General features: G+C 43.2%; 1 protein-coding gene across 1 annotated transcript in view; it reads left to right on the top strand.

Moving 5' to 3' along the window:
- Nucleotides 1-5,243: 5,243 nt before the first annotated feature.
- The window catches only part of GLDC (glycine decarboxylase), an 84,984-nt gene continuing 68,584 nt past the window's right edge, over nucleotides 5,244-21,643 (top strand). The window contains exons 1-2 of the mRNA XM_004004372.6: nucleotides 5,244-5,698; nucleotides 6,243-6,321. Of these exons, the coding sequence (XP_004004421.1) occupies nucleotides 5,444-5,698; nucleotides 6,243-6,321 (334 nt within the window). The 5' untranslated portion in view covers nucleotides 5,244-5,443. The remainder of the gene's footprint in view (nucleotides 5,699-6,242; nucleotides 6,322-21,643) is intronic.

The following is a 21,643-nucleotide window of genomic DNA, read 5'->3' as shown; positions in this document are numbered from 1 at the left end:
CCAGGAGAAATATCAACAACCTCAGATGTGCAGATGACACCACCCTTATGGCCAAAAGCAAAGACGAACTAAAGAGCCTCTTGATGAAGGTGAAAGAGGAGAGTGAAAAAGCTGGCTTAAAACTCAGCATTCAAAAAACTAAGATCTTGGCATTTGGTCCCATCACTTCATGGCAAATAGATGGGGAAACAGTGGGAACAGTGGCAGATGGGGCTCCAAAATCACCACAGATGGTGACTGCAGCCATGAAATTAAAACACACTTGCTGTTTGGAAGAAAAGCTATGACAAACCTAGATAACATATTAAAAAGCAGAAATATTACTTGGCCGACAAAGGTCCATCTAGTCAAAGCTATGGTTTTTCCAGTAGTCACGTATGGATGTGAGAGTTGGACTGTGAAGAAAGCTGAGCGCCGAAGAATTGATGCTTTTGAACTGTGGTGTTGGAGAAGACTCTTGAGAGTCCCTTGGACATCAAGGAGATCAGACTAGTTAATCCTAGAGGAAATCAACCCTGAGTATTCATTGGAAGGACTGATGCTGAAGCTGAAGTTCCAATACTTTGGCCACCTGATGTGAAGAATTGACTCATTGGAAAAGACCTTAATGCTGGGAAAGATTGAGGGCAAGGGGAGAAGGGGATGACAGAGGATGAGATGGTTGGATGGCATCACCGACTCAATGGAGTTGAGCAAACTCTGGGAGATAGTGAAGAACAGGAAGGTTGTTAGCATGCTGCAGTCCACGGGGTCGCAGAGTCAGACATGACTTAGTGACTGAACCATAATAATTAGTGATATTGAGCATCTTCTCAGGTGCCTCTTAGCCATCTGTATGTCCTCTTCAGAGAAACGTGTAGTTAGGTCTTCTGCCCATTTTTTGATTGTGTGTGTGGTTTTTTTTGTTTTTGAGCTGCGTGAGTTGTTTGTATATTTTGTAGATTAATCCCTTGTCTGCTGCTTCATTTGCAAATATTTTCTCACATTCTGAGGGTTGTCTTTTCATCTTGTTTATGGTTTCCTGTGCTGTGCAAAAGTTCTTAAGTTTAATTAGGTCCCTTTTGTTTATCTTTGTTTTTATTTTCATTACTTTAGGAGATGAGTCAAAAAAGATCTTGCTACAATTTATGTCAAAGAATGTTCTGCCTACATTTTCCTTTTAGAGTTTTATAGTGACCAGCCTCACATTTAGATTTTTAATTCATTTGGGTTTATTTATTTTTTGGGGGGGTATTTTTGTGTATGGTGTTAGGGAGTATTCTAATTTCATTCTTTTACATGTAGTTATCCAGTTTTTCTTTTTTGGCCATGAAGCTTGTGGGATCTTAATTCCCCAACCAGGGAATGAACCTACGTCCTCAGCAGTGAAAGCGTAGTGTCCTAATTACAGGACCGCCAGGGAGTTCCCTCTTCTGATGTCTTTGGATCCTTTCTTCTTTATTAAGCCAAGAAAGTTCTAGTATCTTAATCTAATTTAATGAAGGCCATAATTGAGTTCCTTGGTGGCTCAATGGTAAAAAAAAAAACCAACCAAACAAAAAAACACCTGCCTACTGATGCAGGAGGTTCAGGTTAGATCCTTGGGTCAGGAAGATCCCTTAGGGAAGAAAATGGCAACCCAGTCCAGTATTCTTGCCTGGGAAATCCCATGGACAGAGGAGCATTGAGTCCTACCATCCCTGGGGTTGCAAAAGAGTTGGACATCGACTCATCGACTAAACAACAATAATAATTTGAGCCCGATTTCAGTCAATGAACTCAGCAGACCCTTAGAGCCACTCCTAACTGATTGAATTAATACACTAAATCCAGAATATCTAGTGCTGCAAACACATGAATAATTTCGATTTTATATTCCTTCTTCTTTGGTCTAGAACTCACCGCTACAGAGAAATCCTCCAACACTAATGTACTTTAGCAATGTCTTACAACTGTTTCCCTGCGTAAGTGTCTCCTCTGGTGTCAGACATCTTACTCACCTTCCTAGAGTATGTTGCAATCTAACTCTCCCTGTGGATCTAGAGGTAAAGAAGCATTGGCATACCTCTGTAAGGCTGATTTTTTACTGAAGCCATTACAGAATCTTCAAGCAAGGGAAGGCAAGGGAGGCAAGGAATTGCCAGCATCTCAAAGAGGGGAGAAGGGAGTGTTTCAGGTGGCAAAGGGGACTCAGTGGGATTTGAGGGCTTAAGATAATCAAATTCAACCCAAATTACCACAATGTCCCCATTCCAAGTCTTGGGGCTTTAAATTAATCCCAAACTTTCACATATGAGCCCCAATAAAGCTGTGAATTCAACTTTTATGATAATTTGGTATCAGGAGGATCAAACATTGAGTCTGATTTGTGGTGGCTCAGAGGGTAAAGCGTTTGCCTGCAACGTGAGAGACTCGGGTTCAATCCCTGGGTCGGGAAGATCCCCTGGAGAGGGAAATGGCAGCCCACTCCAGTACTCTTTCCTGGAGAATCCCATGGATGGAGGAGCCTGGTAGGCTACAGTCCATGGTGTTGCAAAGAGTCGGACACAACTGAGCAACTTCACTCACTTTCTCCCTGAAGCTACAGAAGTTATAGAGCTTGAAATTCTCTAGTTCTCTGAGAAGTTATTTCATTTTTTAAATTAAAAATAATTTTTTAAAGTCTTCTTTGAATTTGTTACAATATTGCTTCTGTTTTTTTTTTTTTTTTTTGGTATGATCCTAGCTCCCTGTGTAGGGATTGAACCTGCACCCTGTGCATTGGAAAGTGAAGTCTTAACCACTGGAACTGCCAGGGAAGCCCCTGATCTGTCATTTTGCTGGATAGACTCTCCATGGCATTCAGAAGCAATTAGCCCTCTCTGTAGTCCTTGTTATATCATTCCCACCAGAAGGGTCTAACCTAGCAACTATTTGGTCTAGCAAAGACTTGTCTTCAATAGGAAACTTATTCCCCACTGATATCTATATTTTTAATTTATTTATTTTAATTTTGGCTGTGCTGGGTCTTTGTTGCTGTGCGGGATTTTCTCTAGTTTTAGCAGGGAGGGCCTACTCTCTAGTTGTGATGTGTGGCTTCTCATTGCAGTGGCTTCTCTAGTTGCAGAGCATGGGCTCTAGGGCACTCAAGCTTCAGTAGTTTTGGTTCCGGGTCTCTAGAGTGCTGCCTCAATAGTTGTGGCACAAGCTGCTTTGCAGCATGTGGGATCTTCCTGGATCAGGGATCAAACCCATGTCTCCTGCATTGGCAGGCAGTTTCTTTTTTCACTGAACCACCAGGGAAGCCCCAGACTGATAATTTAAATAACTTACCATTTCTGCCTAAGACTATCATGATCTCATTCTCCACTAGTGATAACATTATCATTGACTTCAAACAGAATTGGGCCAGAGAGCTAATCCCTTTAAGCTTTAAGATTACTATCTTAAAGCTACTTTTGGGTTCCGTTAAGTCTTTGTTAAAGTTTATTTAGGAAAACAAACAAAACACTCAAAATATTTCAAGCAATACCTGGATTAAAGTACCAGGAATAGGTGCATGTAGAATCACTGGAAGGACTGGAAAAGCAAGAGACAGGGTAGATGAGTGAGTAAAGTAGCTCAGTCGTGTCCGACTCTTTGCGACCCCGTGGACTGTAGCCTACCAGGCTCCTTCCTCCATGGGATTCTCCAGGCAAGAATCCTGGAGTGGGTTGCCATTTCCTTCTCTAGGGGATCTTGCTCACCCAGGGATCAAACCAGGGTCTCCCACATTGCGGGCAGACGCTTTAATCTGCCACCAGGGTAGATAGAACATCATTATCTTCAGGTCAACCACTGAAGCTCTAGTCCAGGACAGCGAGAAACTTCTGCTGCTTCCTAGGTTGGAAAATCACAGGATGTTTCCATTGGCGAACACAGCTGCCTTGCTGCACAAACATGGATGGCTGGTAAGGAATCATTTCATGTCTGCTGCCATCCATACATCTCTGCTGCTGTCAGAAAAACAAGAAAATGGTTTCTACTTTTATTCCATTTTCCAATTCTCACACAAGTGTATCTTGTTGACAGAAGACTAACATCTAGAAGCCTGGAGCCAATCTGGGAATTATAGTTCTCTCACTTCCAGCCCCTCTGATCCATAGAGAATAGTCAGGAATGGGAAATAAATGCACACTGCTTCTGTCTTATCCCATGGCAACTAGCACCAAGGATATCTCCCAACTTTTATGAAGGCTGTAATTTCAATTCCAAACTAGTGAAAAACTTAAAAGATATTCAGCCAGGCCTTCCTAGTTCACCACTCACCCCCTACGTGGCCTGCCACACACACACACATTTTGCCTACAGTTTTCTGGTTTCAATTTTCCTGCTTCTCTGCCTACTCTCTGTGCCTGTGAGTTACAGAACCCAGGGTGTGCAGAATAAGACTGAAAGAGGAAGCTTAGAGGAGAAAGAGGACAGGTTCTGTTTTTCCCTAATCTTAGTACGCCTACTAATGTTCTGTCCTTCACTCTTCCTCGTATTAGCAGAGTTGGAATTCTGAAAGCTCATTCTGGTAAAAATCTCAAGAGATAGCTAGAGAGATTAGATTTCCAAAATATCCAGGTATAAATAATATTTCAACTAAGGTGACAGTGCAAAATGTATACCTTTGTATCTTTTGCATTTTTTATATCACACACACAAACACACAGCCACCACTCCCCCCTACCCCCCGCGGGGGGAGAGAGCAGGGCGGGAAGGGAAAAGAGGAGTTCAAGGCTAGTGTTATGATTGTAGTTTCAATGTGCGATCTCTTTTTAAATACTATCCAGCTCTGTTAGATGCGGAAACCGAAGCTCAGAGGTTGGATTACTTGTTCATGATTCTACAACTATATAAGAACTCTCATCTGCGCATTATTGGTTTCCACGAGGTATGACAGGGAGATACCCTAAAATTGAGACTAACTCTATGAGTTTGGCCTCCCTGTCGGAATCACCTTCCATTTCAGCTGAATCCCCCAGGCACTTCGCCTGTGCCCTCGGACACCGAGCGCAGGGAGCTCCCGGTCCCTGCATCCACTAGAGATGGAGCAGGGGTGACTGAGGATGGAAGGCTCTGCGCGAAGAGCAGCAGGAGCCCGCGGAGGGCCTGAGGAGGGGGTAGGGAAAGGGGGCGGGGCAGGGCAGACCCTGCCCCGCCCTTCCGTTCACTCTCATTGGCCGTGCGTTCACTGGGCCTATCCCACTGCCCACCCCCAGAACGACGCTTAAAGTGTGCGAAGCAGGTGCTTCGAGAGCAGTAACAAGTTTGCGCGCGTGTCCGGGATCGGCGCGGCACCCATTCATTGCCTCTGAACATCCATCTGTCCCTTCGGTCATCCTTCGGGAAGGGGCTCCAGCCACCTGGGGGCAGCCGCCACCCAGGGGACTACGACCAGAAAAGAGCAGAAAGCCCGGCTGAGCCTCGCGGGCCCAGGCAGGGGACGGTGACGACCACCATGCAGACGTGCGCCAGGGCCTGGGGGCTGCGTCTGGGTTGCGGAGTCGGGGGCGGCCGCCGCCTGGCTGGAGGAGCTGGCCCCCGGTGGGCGCCGAGGGGCCGTGACAGAAGTAGCGGCGGTGGGGATAGCGGCGGGGCCGGGGCCTCGCGCCTCCTCGAGCGCCTCCTCCCCAGACACGACGACTTCGCTCGGAGACATATCGGCCCCGGGGACAAAGACCAGAAGGAGATGCTACAGGCCCTGGGGCTGGCGGTAAGGACCCCAACCCAGCTCTCCCGGGCCTCACCCCCGCCTCGCCTTCAGCCCGCACGGCCTCCTGGCCCCCACCAGAAGCCCCGCTTCGCTTCACTTGGGACCTGCACCCTGGTCCGGGGCTCTGGTGTGGAAGCCAGCGCGCGTGCTCGGTCCGCGTGCCCCAGACTTCACCCACCAGCTTACTTTCTCCTCCACCAGCTCTTCGCGCCTCAAAATCGTGTATTTTACAACCTAGTTCGGCCTTGCTGATGAGCTCTAACTTTGCAAGAGAAGGACCTCCCGATTTATCCAGTTATCCCCGATTGCCCACCGAAATCCAAGCCAGAGTGGCCGAATTACTACCCTAATTATTCCCCCCCCCCCCCGAGTGATTTTTGGTTTGTTAAAGTTGTCCTTTTTAAAAAGAAACTCTTTTTTAAAAATTAGACCATTTAAGTGAAGTCCCCACAAGCCTTTGTGTATGCAAAACACAGAGGTGACTTTTAGCTCAGAAGCACTTTCCTCTGTCTTCAGTGTTCACGAGCTTGCATTTTAATTTTAGAGCGTTGATGAACTGATCGAGAAGACCATCCCTGCCAGCATCCGCCTGAAAAGACCCTTGAAAATGGATGACCCTGTCTGTAAGTAACCGGGAGACTCCATTTGCTCTGGCCTGTTTTGTCTTCTGTGGCTTCTGAAAGTCCATCTGTGGGTCAGGATTGCTCAGGAGGGAGAATGTTTATTAAGATAAAACAGTGCTGGGTACCGCACGGGGCGGGAGAGGGTGCAATATATTCGGCTCCCTGGAATAGTTCTCTGTCTTCAGCGCTCCGCAAGGAGCAAGCAAACTTCCTGGGGCGGGGGCGGGGTGGGGCTGGGGAAGGCAGTGGACAAGCAAGTGCGGAGGATTCCCAACTCGCCAGGCACCTGTCCAGAAATGATTCGCCCATCCTTTGGCTTGGGAGATGTCCTCACTTCTCTGCAGATCGGGATACTCAGAAGGGAAAAAAGAACTGCCTACAGTCTTGAAATAGGGGAGTGACAAAAATGGGAGACCCAGACATCTGGCCTGCTACCTCAAGGTTATTTATATCACAGTAGCTTCCAATTGTTCCATCTCAGATCCAAATTTTGTTATTTATACCCACTGAAGGGCACCAGTACTTTTAAAGTCTGAATGATTTTTAAGAAATCTTAGTTTACCCACAGACTCTTAGAATTTTATTTTATATTTAAAAATATTTTAATGGTCTCAAGATTATTTGACATCTATGACTGAGCAAGAATTCACACAACACACACACAATTCAAGTGGAGAGGCAGAGCTGATTTTTTTTTCTTTAATAGGAAAGTATTCTCCTGGTTTTGAATCATAAAAATGCTATGTCTTCTGAGGTCAAGGGAAGAGAAGACAATTGGTTTGCTTTAGGTCTGGGGACAGAAAAGATGTGTGGAAAGTAGGCTTTATTTTGTTTTCAAGTATACAACTTGAGTTATGAAGCAGGTCCAGCCCCCAGCTGACTGATGCTATAATTCAGGCTGTGCTGAGGGCTGCTCCCTTTATTGGTGTCAAATCTGAACCATTTCCCTTGATGGAAGGGACCTTGTTCATAGAAGAAAATACGAACTTTTTATCTGATTGAGACCTGGGGATGGCTGGAAGCCTTATCTATTTCAACTTTAGGAAGTCAGATTCATTGGATGTTTAGCATAGTTATATGTTTTTAAAGCAAGTCATCAGTGAATATTTTAACAAATAAATTTCTTCCTGAGTCTTTCAAAGTCACCAAATGCTTAGGTCAGCCCTTTTACTATATACTGTAAAATGTTCTTTAAGAGCATCAGAGTCTAGGAACCATGGCCAAGTTATCTAGCCATGGTTATCTTGTTATCTTGTAGTGTCACTGCCTGTTTCCAGCTGAATAATTTGAACCTTGGGAGATTCCATTTCTCCCCCTTCCTTTGGAAGCAGACTTCTTATAAGTAATTTGTAATTTATATGTAAACTTTAAACCCAGCTTCTGTGAAGTTTGGGGCTGCTTCCATCTGGTTAGACTGAGGTAACTCAGAAAATACTGGACTGGCAGGAGTCTCCCTTGCCCTGAAGTAGACGGGCTCTCCAACAAAGCTTGCTTCTTGGAAGGGAGCTGGGAGTGGGGATAGGGAGGATGGGGGTGCAGAATGGATCAGAAAGGCATCAGTGTTTTACTCTGCAATGGTTATTGAATGTGCTCCACGTGGGGAGAGCAAAGTGGTGCAGGTAATCTCTAGTAGAAGCGTTTTCATTTACTAGTGGAGCAGCGTGATCCAAACCTGGTTTCACACAAAAGCTGAGTGCCTGTGTTCTGCCATATCAGAGGAATCCTAGACCAAATATAGGTTCACTGAGTAGAGAGAAAAGTAAGAGCTAGTACATGTCTTAAATCCCTCATTGCTGAATAAAAGAAGATTGTGAGAGCTGTAAGCAGTATGGCAATACTTGGGTTCTTATTTATAACTTAATGATCTCAAACCATTATGTAGTGCTTAGCATGTACTGGGCTCTTTTTAAAATGTTTTTCCTATATTAACTAAATCCTTATTACAACCCTGTGAGGTAACTATCATTATCAACTCTGACTTAAAATGAACAAACCAGTCCTTCCCTAGTGGTCCAATGGTTAAGACTCTTCGCTTCCAATGCAGGGATCTCTGGTCAGGGAACTAGGATTCTACATGTGTGTGGCGTGGCCCAAAATAAATACAAAAACCATGACATACAGAGGGTAAAAATCATGCCCAAGGTCACCACTGGTAAGCAGTGGAGGCAGAATTCAACCCATACAGTGCAGGCCCTGTTCACATTTCCAGTCCTCTTTATTGTCCCCTAAAGTAGAAAATCCTTGTCCTGACGCTTCCTCAGTATCCAGTTTACAGGTGTGCACAAGCCCAACACACTGGAATCACTCCACCAGCTGCCCTAGTGGAAATGCCACAGCAGGCTGAGAGCCCAGGTCTGAGAACACTCAGGCCCACTGCCAGGGCGAGGGAAGGGGTAAGAGAGGTGCAGGGTCAGAGTTGGGTGTTGAAGGATGAGTAGTAATGCTCTGTTGGATGAGGCCAGGGGAGACTGCTGTAGCCAGAGGGAACAGATTGTACAGGACAGAGTAGGCTGACAGAGTCAGGGAAGCATGGATGGTTCAGCTGTCATGCAGGAGGCTCCCCGCCCCCGCCTCGGACATGTAAGGAAGTGCCTTGAAAGAATGCCTTGATCTCAGTCTTGATCTTCACAGTAAGCCATACTTTAGGGAAACAAACAAAGCTACTTGTTCATCCCATTCAAGTGAACCCCCACCCTCCACTGGCATACACAAAGGAAAAAAACTAGGATTTATGTCAATGGAAACATTTGTTTCTCCAGATGGTGCCATTATGAATGATTTTAGATTTCTTTTTATTCTTCTGTTTTTTCTAGATTTTTTCTACAGTAACTATTATTTATTTTGCAATTAATATAAGACTTAAAATACTTTATGAATCACACCACTCACTTTCAGCTATGATATGTTTCTCTGTGTAGTATTTTCAGTGAAGTCATCTCAAGTGAACCAGACTGAAGTAGCCCGTAACTTCACAGAAGCAGCAAGGTTTCAAGTTTATATAAAATTGCACATTGCTTATTATGAGCATGCTTATTAGGAAGAGAGAGGAAACACTAAACCCTTAAATGTTCAAGTTATTTGACCTGAACTGGGCAGCTGAGCTGTCAGAATGAGACTTTTGATGGACTTGTGACAACCTAATGTTCCAAGCAATATTGTTTAGAGTGATTTTAACAAATGGTTAATGGAGGGCAGTGAGCAAAGGGTGCAGTGTTGTGCAATGCAGCTGCAGGTGGCAACTCTGTCACCCAGGTGACCCACTCTTCTGAACTGACCCCAAGGACACCGACAGGGCATCTGTTCTCCTGGCTGTGGATATCAGTTATCTTTCAGCTGGACTAAGTCTGTTGTCAGGTGCAGCCTGCAGTCTGTGACAAATCTCTCCTTTGGCCATTTCTGGCTTCTTGAGATCCCAGCATATATGAATTATTATTTCATCTTTAGGATAATTCCGATGGATTCTTCTTATACAACTGTGGAAATAAACAAAGACCAGCCAAAGGAGAAAAGCAAAGGCTGTTTATTCTGAACTGGCTATAGAAGTCAGCCTTTTGTTTAACAGAGGAGTAGGAAGGCCTTCAGGAGCACCCTGTTGGCCTGAGCAAGATGTAGGTAGGCCAACAAAAGCAAGTCTTCCATCTAAAGCAGGATTTTCCTTGTGATTGCTTAAGGCTGTTTGTTCAGCTTTGTCTGGTTGGTTCTAGATTGGAAGCAGGGACCAAGATTAGTGTAGTTGTCAGTTATTAATCAAGTCCTGGCTCTTTTGGGCTGATTGCTAGAGAAGTTATTGTTTATTTTCTGCCATTGTCGCTGGAGATAGCAAAAGACAGCTTTCTGCTAGTCTAGTCTGTAGCAAGCTGGCTCAGGGGTGGTTTATTGTGGATTAGGGGGTTGGTTTCCTGAGCAGGTTGCTGCAAGTGGTAGGTGAAAATTTTATAGTTATATATGGTCTGGCCATTGTCTGTTTGTATGTTTAGACTCTCATAGTAGTCTGTTGTCCTTATATTTTTGTCATTAATTCTTATGGGGCAGACCCCTACTGATCTGACTGAAAGCTTGTACAGTCAACCTATTGCCTAAATTGTAAGTGTTTATGACTATTTACTATTGGCAAGGCATTGCGAGGATAAATGTATGAATAAACATAATCACTATCTTCAGTGGGCTTACGTCTTAATGTGACTTGAGTTCAAAAGTTAAAATGTCCAAGATGTCATAAGAACTATGAATAAAATGCTGTAAATGTACAGAAATGATGTGAAGTTGAATAGAAAAACTGGGATTTCTGAAAGCAGTGTAAAAAGTTGAAATATATCTTTTATAGATATCTCCTCTATCTATACAAACAAAGACAATATCTTTTTATTGACTATGTATTTTGTGTGTGTGTGTAAATATGTTATTATAAGAAGGAGAAAACTCAAAAAGGCAGCACCTTCAGTGAGAAAAATAAGATGGCAAAATTCAATGTGCTAGGCTTGATTACAGAATTATTTGAGTATTATAGTCTCATCTTTGATGCCCTTTTAATAGAATAATTACAGTGATGATTTGGGGGATTCTGGGATATTTTTCAACACCATGAAGCAGTATTTCAATTCTCAGGGGACATCCTACAATTTAAATCACTTCTGACACTATCTACCTGCATATAGCATCAGACTTCACATATTAACTCCCCATGACTGCCCCCACTTCAGATGTTAATCACAAGTCAGGATTGTCACCTGTGCTTCTGACCTGCTGTGCTCAGTCCCTCAGTTACGTCCACCGCTTTGCAACCCCATCAACTGTAGCACACCAGGCTCCTCTGTTCATGGAATTTTCCAGGCAAGAATATTGGAGCAGGTCGCCATTTCCTCCCCCAGGGGATCTTCCTGACCCCGGGACTGAGTGAGTCTTTTGTGTCTCCTGCACTGACAGGCAGATTCTTTACCATTGCAGCACTGACGAATGAGCTATAAGTTGGATTCCTTCCTCTGGTTCAATTAATTTGCTAGCGTGGCTCACGAAATACACAGAAATGTTTCCTTATGTTTACCAGTTTATTAGAAGGATGTTATAAGGGATACAGGTGAACACCTAAATGAAGAGATACATAGGATAGGCAAAAGGTACAGGGGGTGGCAGAGATGAGATGGTTAGATACCATCACCAATTCAATGAACATGAATTTGAGCAAACTCCAGGAGATAGTGAAGGACAGGGAAGCCTGGCATGCTGCAGTCCGTGGGGTTGGACATACAACAACATAGGGTGGTGTCTGAAAGGGTCCCAAGCACGGGAGCTTTTGTCCCCATGGGACTGGGGTGCCTCCCTTTCCCAGCACAGGAATGTAGTAGCCATTCTAGAAACTCATCAAATCTGTTGTTTTTATAGAGCTTACTCTTCAGCTCCTGGGCCCTTCCTACTTCTAGAGGTCAGTGGGTGGCCCTGAGAGTTCCACCTTTCCAGTCGCTTGGCCTTCCTGCTGACCAGCCCCGTGCTGAGGCTACTCAGGCACCCCACTCTCATCTACGACACCACCCTTATAGCAGAAAGCGAAGAATTGAAGGGCCTCTTCATGAAAGTAAAAGAGGAGAAAAGTTGGCTTAAAACTCAACATTCAGAAAACTAGGATCATGGCATCCAGTCCCATCACTTCATGGCAAGTAGATGGGGAAACAATGGAAACAGTGAGAGACTTTCCTTTTGGGGCTCCAAAATCACTGCAGATGGTGACTGCAGCCATGAAATTAAAAGATGTTTGCTCCTCGGAAGAAAAGCTGTGACCAACCTAGATAGCGTATTAAAAAGCAGAGATTTCTTTGCCAACCAAGGTCCATCTAGTCAGAGCTTTGCACCAAGTGAGAAATCTCACTCTTTGTAAAGTATCATTTTAAGCATTAACATGTTTTGGACTATCAACTTAAATAAAGAGGTAAACTGAATAAAGAACCTAAATAAAGAGGTAAACAAGCTCAAATCACCGGAAATCTGAGTTTATTTGGGATAGCAGAGGAATTACAGTTTGGGAGGCACCTGCTGTAGAAGCTGCAAAGTTAGCTGAAGGTCTAGGGTAGGTTGTGTTTGTGGGCAGGGAGCACAAAGAGAGGGCCATCTAGCTGGAACCCAGACAGTAAGTTTGTTGGCTTGATTATGGAGAGATATTTGGTGGATGTTCATTGGTCTGGAGATAAGTCCCAGCCTTGTAGAAATCAGGTATTTATAGGAAATCAATTTCTCAGTCCTCAAGTTCCATTCTTCCGAGGGAGCAGGTATGAGATTCTCCATTTTCATATCCTTAGATTCCATTTTGGATTGGAATCCTTTCACAGGACTTTCTAATTTTTTGACATACAAACATACAAACATGCTGACATAAGGTGATGAGGCACCAAATAGGTCATGTGGTTGAGACAAAGAACTTAAAATGTAAAACAACTTTTTCCCCTTCACCTTGGTAAAGGATCATGGAATTCATCCAGCATCATCAAAGATTTTATATAAATGAAGTTCTTTAACAATATTTTAAAGTATTGGTTCTTCTTTGGAAAAGGTGCTCTATTCCTTATCTCTTGCTTTATAAGAAATTACTACAAAACACTGGCTTAAAACAACAGCAAACATTTATTATCCTCATAGATTCTGAGGTCGGGAATCTAGAAGCAACTAAACCAGGGGGTTCTGGCTCTGAGTCACTCGTGAGGTTGTGGTTCCACAGTGGTGGATGCTCAACCAGAGCTGGGGGAGCCAGTTCCAAGCTGGCTCATTCACATGGCTGGGAAGTTGGTGCTGGCTGTCAGTGGGACGCCCTGGTGCCTCCTCACACAGGTCAGTCCACATTCTGCTTGAGTGAGTGTCTTCACAGCATGGCAACTGGATTCATGCAGAGCCAGTGATTCAAGAGAGAAGGAAAGCCAGGCAGAAGCTATCCTTTTTGTAACCTTGCCTTGAAAGTCCTATAGTATTGTTTATATCATATTCTGTTCATTAGAGTGAGTCATTAAGATTGGTCCAGATTCAAGGGAAGGGGAATTAGTTTCCACCTTTTGAAGGGAGGAGTGTGTAAATAAGATTATAGACATAATTTTTTAAAATAGACATTCCTTTTCAGAGCAGTTTTAGGTTCACAGCAACATTGAGCAGAAAGTACAGAGAGGTCCTGTATAGCCCTCGCCTCCACATATGCAGAGACTCCTTCATTGTCAACGTCTTCTACCAGAATGGTACGTTTGTTACAACCAGTGGACCTACAGAGACACATCCTCATCACCCAGAGTCTAAAGTTCATGTTAGCGTTCCCTCTTGGTGTTGTACATTCTGTGAAATTGAGCAAATGTATACTGACATGTAGCCACCATTATAGCAGCATAAAGGGTTTTTCACTGCCCTAAAAATCTTCTGCAAACATATTTTTTAAACTATCACATTCATCTAAATTAGCATATACTTAGTATTATAAATGATAATGAATTTAACCTAACTTTAAAAAATATTCAGTGCTATAAAAATGAAATCAATTATACCATGTTTTAAATATGGCATTACTCTTGAGGACTGTTAAGGTACATAGAGCCATTTGCTCATATCCTAAATCTCCCAGCCTAGTCCCCTTTGTTACCATCGGGTTATAAACTGTTGCCCCCAAATCTACATCTATGACCTTCTCCATCCACTTTCATGCCTCATTTATTGAGAAACTTCAATAGAAAATAAGATACTGCTTAGGCACTGAGAATGCAAGAGTCAGGAGGTAAAGGGTGATAAAGATATGATCCCTGACTGTAGGTTCAGATAGTGAATAGCTCCTCAGTTCTACAAATAGGGTGAATGCTTGGGCTGAGGTTATGGCGTGAACAGAAGGGTGGAAGTGTGAACATGCATGGTTATTTGAGGATGGTGAGTAAACTATGTATAGAATATTGAGCTGCCGAGACGTATAGAAAGCAAGATATGAAGGGCCCAAAGCTGTGATAAAGGATTTGTTTTCCTGTACGTAATGGGGAGACATTGACAGTTATTACAGAAGGAAGTATACATTCAAATTGTGTTTGGCCGAGTGCCTCTGAGATACAGGCAAGGGAACCAACTGGGAGCTTATTGGAGAGGTTAGAGGTGAAATTTTAAATGTGCGTTAGTTCAGGTCTACCGGGAAGCAGTCGCTACAAGGATATTAGAGATGGAAAAGTGGGAGCAGGGGAAGACTGGGGAGCTTTTAGATTGTGATGCAGGTGGAGAAGAGGGATGAAAGGAGAATTGGGTAAGAAGAATCAGAGACTGCAAAACAGATCTAAAAAATTTTGGTCAGTCTGCGTGGAGTCTTTGAGCCAAAGTCATCCTCCAGAGGAGTCCCACATCTTTACAGAAGTGAGCCTGTGTTCATTCTACTGGGCTTAGTAGTTGGCTGGGAGTAGCCTGGGAAGTATGCTTTGGTACAAACATGGTGATTGGCCCAGAGGGGCAGCAGGTTGGACTGTAGGTCAGTTTCTAGGCTGAGTATCTTGGGGTGATGGTGATATTAGCAGCATGAACAGGGAGAAGAGGAGGGTCCTGGAGGAAGATGAGACTATGAGTCTTGTTTGAGCAGAATTGAATTTGAGGTGTTGGTGGAATATGCATTTGAAGAAGCTGAAGCAGTAGTTGAAAATGCAAGTCTAGAGCTCAAGAGAGAGACTAGAAATGGAGTTACAGATTTAGTGACTCTTCTGAATGAATTAATGAGAGTGAGCAAGATTTCCTAGTGATGGAGTATTGGGAAGAAAGTAGAAGCCAGGACATGGGGAAACAGCATGGAAAAGGATGGATTGCAGAGCAGCCTGAGATGAAGTAATCCAAGAGGCCAAAGGATAAATCTTAAGTCAGGGCTTGTGGACTTAGTGTCAAATTCTGAACTGTTTTAGGGATCAGAGGGAAGAAAGTCTACCTGATGACGTTAGGACACTGCGGTGGGAGGAGTTTAGGGGCTGCCTGTCTAAAGATCTGAGTGAGAGACAGAGAGGGTGAGACTGAGTATTAGAAAAGTGAGAAAGTGACCATCTGGGTAGTGAGGAACCTAAATCACCTTGCATGGAAGACCTGCTGACATTTGTTATGAGGTTTTTGTTTGTTTGTTTGTTTGTTTTCACTGTGTTGAGTTCTTTTTCTTTACTGTGTTGGGTCTTAGCTGCTGTGCGTGGGCTTTCTCTAATTGCAGAGAGTGGGGTCTACTCTGGTTGTGGTGCGTGGGCTTCTCATTGTGGAGCACAGGCTCTAGGCACATGGGCGTCAGTAGTTGCAGCATGCAGGCTCAATATTTGTGGCTTGCTGGCCCTAGGGCATGTGGGCTTCAGTAGTTGCAGCCCTTGGGCTCCTTAGTTGTGGCTCGAGGGCCCAAGAGCATGCAGGCTTCAGGAGTTGTGGCACACTGGCTTGGTTTCTCTGCAGCATGTAGGTTTATCCCGTCCCAGGGATGAAACCCCTGTCCTCTGCATTAGCAGGTGGCCGACAGCAAGGAAGTTCCCTGCTGAGATTTGATGCCTTGAATCTATGAAGTTTGCAAGGGTCCCCTCATCCAACATCATTTAGTGACAGGGGAGCAGAAACAGAAATGGGATGTCTGAGTTTAGCTGAGGTGGAGGACTGGTGAAGTCAAGTGGCCAACGACTTCAAGGCCCGCATAGGCTGGGAGATGTGAGGCACATTGGGGTGGAAGCTCAGTGACCACGTTATGGGAATGAGAGTGGGGGCCTGACCTGCTAACCTGAGTCAACTCAGAGCCCTAAGGAAGCTGGTCAACAGTGAGGTTGTGAGCTGCTTGTCGGAGGGTAGGTGCTCTGGCTTCTATTCCTTATGTCCTCTTCCCCCCCTCCCCCCCCCACCAAATCACACTGTGCTTTACTCTTAGAAATCTTAGATCTGGTTTTGACTACTGAGATTTGTTTTGCTTGTTAAACATGCAGTATTTTAATAAAAATGCAAACTGGGGATTTATTTTGTAAGGATTCTCAATGTCTATATCATCAATATACTAACTGATTAAACAATAAGGAAAGAAAATTTTAGAAAATATGAAATTATTGCAGTCACTGAACTTATTTCACAGAACTTGCTTCATAGCTGCAAGTTTCTATTTAGAAATGTTTTTCTGAAGCTTGTGCCTTTAGGGATGTGAAAACAATTTGCACATTGATTTGTCTTCGTGGATTCTGTAATGCATGATTTGTTGTGAATATTGAGCTAATTATGTGTGGGGGTTTAGGTGAATTTTCATTCACTTGCATTTTCTGAGCACCTACTATATGCCTAGCAAACCATTATGCCCCTGCCCACAAAGAGGTTATAATTTAGTTGGTGAGATTCTGGGGTGGATTACAAATTTCTCCATATGCCTGTATTCTTTGTGTATCTCCTGGGTGAGAAGGTAGAACTGTAGGGACAAAGAGCCATCAGAAATGCGGATTGGACATGCCTTGGCTCCTCCAAGCTGGAAGTACCTGACAGAGGGTTCTAATTCCTGAGAGTCATGAGGGGCTAGGTGAGATTGGGTGTTAATTGGCTGAGCAAGAAGATGGGAAAGAGCCTGGCAGGATTGGGGATGGGGCATCAGGCCTGTGTGGTGCTGCCCAGACCACGTCCTGATACGTGGGATGGGCTCCCCACTCCCAGTCTTGCAGAGTTTTCAGTTTAGAGTTTCCATGTCCCTCTGCAGCCCACTCCAGGATTCTTGCCTGGGAAATCCCATTGACAGAGGAGCCTGGCAGTCTACAGTCCATGGAATCGCAAGAGTCGGACACGACTTAGCGACTGAAACAATTCTGCATTATGCAGAGCTTATGGGTTGGTTTAGCTTCCTGGGCTGAACAGATTCAGTGATTCAACAGACTGTGGTTGGGTAATTTCTTCACCAGGGAAAGAAACTTGACAGATAAGAGGGAGTAGGGTTTATGGGCTGAGTAAGTGGGGTTAAGCCTGGCTTAACCCCACTTATTTATGGAGGAGGGAGAAAGGTTGACCTTAGAGAAAGGCTGCACATGGGGACGGAGTTAGAGGGCAAATTCTGGCTTTCACTCAGGAAATCAGAAAATCCTGATATATGCTATCACCCATGGTTTGTTTATGTTGAATTGAGAGCCCCTGACCCCACCCCATATTCCTGAGCAGCTTTGAATCCAGGGATCTACAAGTTGGCAAGAAAAATGCTAAGTCAGTCTCTGTCCTCACATTCTAGCCCCAGCTTTTCCCTGTAGCCTCTGGCAGAAAAAGGCCTCTCTGGGCAAATTCAAATATGAGTTTGTTGGTTTTCAATCCTGCTGATTTCCTTGGAGTCCTTTTCTGAGCATCTTGCCAAGCACATGAAGGGCAGGGCGTGGGAGGATGGCTCTTGCTGGTTGAGTGGCTGCTCCACTCTGGGTGCTGCTGGGCTGCATGGAAAATGCTCTGAGGACAGCCAGCCACTGCAGGGACTGTAGGTATCTTCACCAATGTATTTCACAAGGAGGATTTTGTTCTGTGCATAACATTTTAATTTAAAATTTTTTAATAATAACACAGGCATATTGTCTTGAACTTAAAATCATGAAAAGATACACAGGAAAAAGCAAGAAGCCTTCTCATTTATCAGTTTCTTAAGAATCATCCCAGAGCTATTCTGTTAACATATAATATGTATATACATTAATTTTTTAATATAAATGGTATAATTATATATACTCTGTAATAACTTAGGCATAAGATTGTCTAAAAAGCAAAAGAAAGCATTTTCCTATATGATTGTGGCAAAAACAATCATCATATTGAGTGTTTGGGGAATGGGTTAAGAATGGGGTATAATGTGTATGTATTTGCATTTGTGTGTGTGTGTTGGAGTGTAACAGGTATCTTGACCCATATAGCCTATGCGCTCAACATTTTCCCAGTTTTTGTCAAAGTTCACATATGTGGGAAATTAAAACCTAGATCTAGCAATTTAACAGCTAAATCAGCTTATTTTCTATCAGAAAGTATATTTGGAGTAGTGGTTGGTACAGAGTTCTCCTTGATATTTTAGGTGAAAGTGACAAAGGAAAGGCTCTTTTGTGGCCTTATGAAAGGAGGAAGCGTTCATTCTGAATTCTGAGAAGCAGGAACAGTGAGAGACCCACCTGCAGATTCTCAGGGAGTAGTACCCAGGTCACTGAACTCTGTTCCTGGTACAGTAGGACCAGGGCATTATGCAATGTGCTGAGGTAGAGGAGTAAACAAGGTCAGAAGCAGGCATTTATTCCACAAGAAAAGAACTTACTGTTCAGATCGCTGAAGGATTGAGGACTTTCATGGCTGGGAAGGCACAGGACTGGCTGCTCTATGAGGCCCTAGGCAGGCATCAGGGTGTCTCTATGTGGTTTTGTATTTTTTTTATTGGACTATAGTTGGCTTACAAAGTTGTGTTCGTTTCTGGTGTACAGCGAAATAATTCAGATACATTTATGTGTGTATATGTATGAATTATATTGGTTTTCATATTCTTTTCCATTATGGTTTATTATAGGCTATTAAATATAGTTCCCTATGTTAAGCAGTAGGACCTTGTTTATCCATTAAAGTATTTTTTAATGGACATTCCCTTTCTCATTCTGTCTCATTTCCTCCCTTGTTTGTTTCATTGTCCTTCACATTCAGGAGTATGGTTACTGGAATTGGGCCTGCTTACAGGAGGAAGCTGTTTTTGTCAAGTTGGAAGGACAAGAGTGAGGAATGTGTGCGGTTGTGGGGTTCACTCTGGGGGGAAGTTGATCTTGCTTCCTCCTCTTTGTCCACACAGCTTTCCTTGGGCTGTGCTGTCCAGCATTCATATGACACAACTGCCTTTTTAAAATGCTTATCTTACTATATGGGGGGAGAAAGCTGCCACTTTGGAATGAAGCATCCCACGCTATTTTCTCTAGAAAGGAATTCATTTCCAAGGAAGAAAAGAATGTAATCTTTGTTGTGAAGTACAGTGGGGTACATTGCATGGTTAGGATTGGGGCTTTTATTTAGACCAATCATGACCCCAAACTTGCTCTTAGAGACTGTTTCTACTGTGTTCCATTTCAGACAGGTTCAGCAGTAGACCTCTGATAGTGGACTTTTCCCTTTTTCTTCCCTTTTCTCCATGCCTGTTGAATCTTGGCATCACTTAACATATTAACTCAAACCCTGGGATCCTAAATGCACTCACTGAGTTGGCTCTTCTGCTGATTGGACCGAAGTAAGATTTCATTAGTAGGTATGAGAAATGGTGACCAGCTAACAAACATTAGAAATAATTCAGACACTCACTAAGTTGTGTGTTTGGGAAGTGGTTTTCATTAAATGTGAATGGTAAAGTCTGAAGTCTAGGTTTTTTTTTCATAAAATTGATTTTTATTGAAATACAGTTGATTTACAATGTATACCGTAAAGTGATTCAGTTATATATCAACACATATTACTGAATTCTTTTCCATTATAGATTTTTAGAAGACACTGAATATAGTTCCCTGTGCGATACAGTAGGTCCCTGTTGTTCATCTATTTTATATATAGGAGTGTATATCTATTAATCCCCCAATTCCCAATTTATCCCTCCTTCCCCTTTTCCTTTTGGTAACTGAAAATTTGTTTTCTGTGTCTATGAGTCTATTTCTCTTCTGTAAATAAGTTCATTTGTATCATTTTTTAAACTACACATATAAGTGATATATTATAGTATTTGTCTTTCTCTTTCTGATTTAGTATGTTAGTCTCTAGATGAGGTCTTGATTTTATCACAGTAAGAAGCAGCTTAACTCTGTTCTTCAAGTCACAGACTGTCTTGGCTTCTATCTGGTCATGATGAGCAATGGATGAGTGAATGGTAAACTTTTCTCAGACCATATAACTTTCAGAAGCATGACCAAGTACTTGCCCTACCCTTGGTGGTTCACCAGTGTCCATTAGCTCGATGTACAAAGACTACTCATTCTATCAACTCACTGTGTCCCCAGTAGAATGTCAATTGATCATCAAGACCAGGCTGTGATGAAGACCAATCAAGGAATACAATTGTCCCTCAGTATCCAGGAGGGATTGGTTTCTGCCCCCTTCCCCGACCCTACCCCCACACCTCCCACCCCTAATGGATGCCAAAATTGTTAAGTCCCTTATATAAAATGGTACAGTATTTGCATATAACCTACACACAACCTCCCCATATACTTTAAATCATCCCTAGATTACTTAAAATACCTAATACACTGTAAATAGCAAGGAGAGATAAGAAAACCTTTCTCAGGGATCAATGCAAAGAAATTGAGGAAAATAATAGAATGGGAAAGACTAGAGATTTGTTCAAGAAAATTAGAGATACAAAGGGAACATTTCATGCAAAGACAGGCACAATAAAGGACAGCAATGGTATGGACCTAACAGAAGCAGAAGAACAGGTGGCAAGAATGCACAGAAGAACTACACAAAAAAGATCTTTGTGACCCAGATAATCACAATGGTGTGATCACTCACATAGAGCCAGACATCCTGGAGTGTGAAGTCAAGTGGGCCTTAGGAAGCATTACTACAAACAAAGCTAGTGGAGGTGATGGAATTCCAGCTGAGCTGTTTCAAATCTTAAAAGATGATGCTGTTAATGTGCTGCTCTCAATATGCCAGCAAATTTGGAAAACTCGGCAGTGGCCACAGGGCTGGAAAAGGTCAGTTTTCATTCTAATCCCAGAGAAAGGCAATGCCAAAGAATGTTCAAACGACCACACAATTGCACTCATCTCACATGCTAGCAAAGTAATGCTCAAAATTCTCCAAGCCAGGCTTCAATAGTATGTGAACCGTGAACTTCCAGATGTTCAAGCTGAATTTAGAAAAGTCAGAGGAACCAACGATCAAATTGCCAACATCCGTTGGATCATTGAAAAAGCAACAGAGTTCAAAAAAATTCTGCTTCTGCTTTATTGACTACTCCAAAGCCTTTGACTGTGTAGATCACCAGAAACTGGAAAATTCTTAGAGATGGAAATCCTGAACCACCTGACCTGCCTCCTAAGGAATCTGTATGCATGTCAAGAAGCAACAGTTAGAACCAGACATGGAACAATGGACTAGTTCAAAATTGGGAAGACTATATCAAGGCTGTATACTGTCTTCCTGCTTGTTTAACTTAAATGCAGAGTACATTAAGTGAAATGCTGAGCTGGTTGAAGCTTAAGCTGGAATCAAGATTTCTGGGAGAAATATCAATAACCTCCCATATGCAGATGACACCACCCTTATGGCAGAAAGTGAAGAACTAAAGAGCCTCTTGATGAAAGTGAAAGAAGAGAGTGAAAAAGCTGAGCTTAAAACTCAACATTCAAAAAACTAAGATCATGGC

Source organism: Ovis aries, chromosome 2 (genome assembly GCF_016772045.2).
Source record: "Ovis aries strain OAR_USU_Benz2616 breed Rambouillet chromosome 2, ARS-UI_Ramb_v3.0, whole genome shotgun sequence".
NCBI classification, from domain to species: domain Eukaryota; kingdom Metazoa; phylum Chordata; class Mammalia; order Artiodactyla; family Bovidae; genus Ovis; species Ovis aries.
Note: the sequence above shows the minus strand (reverse complement) of the source record. Positions and strands in the feature narration are given on the sequence as shown.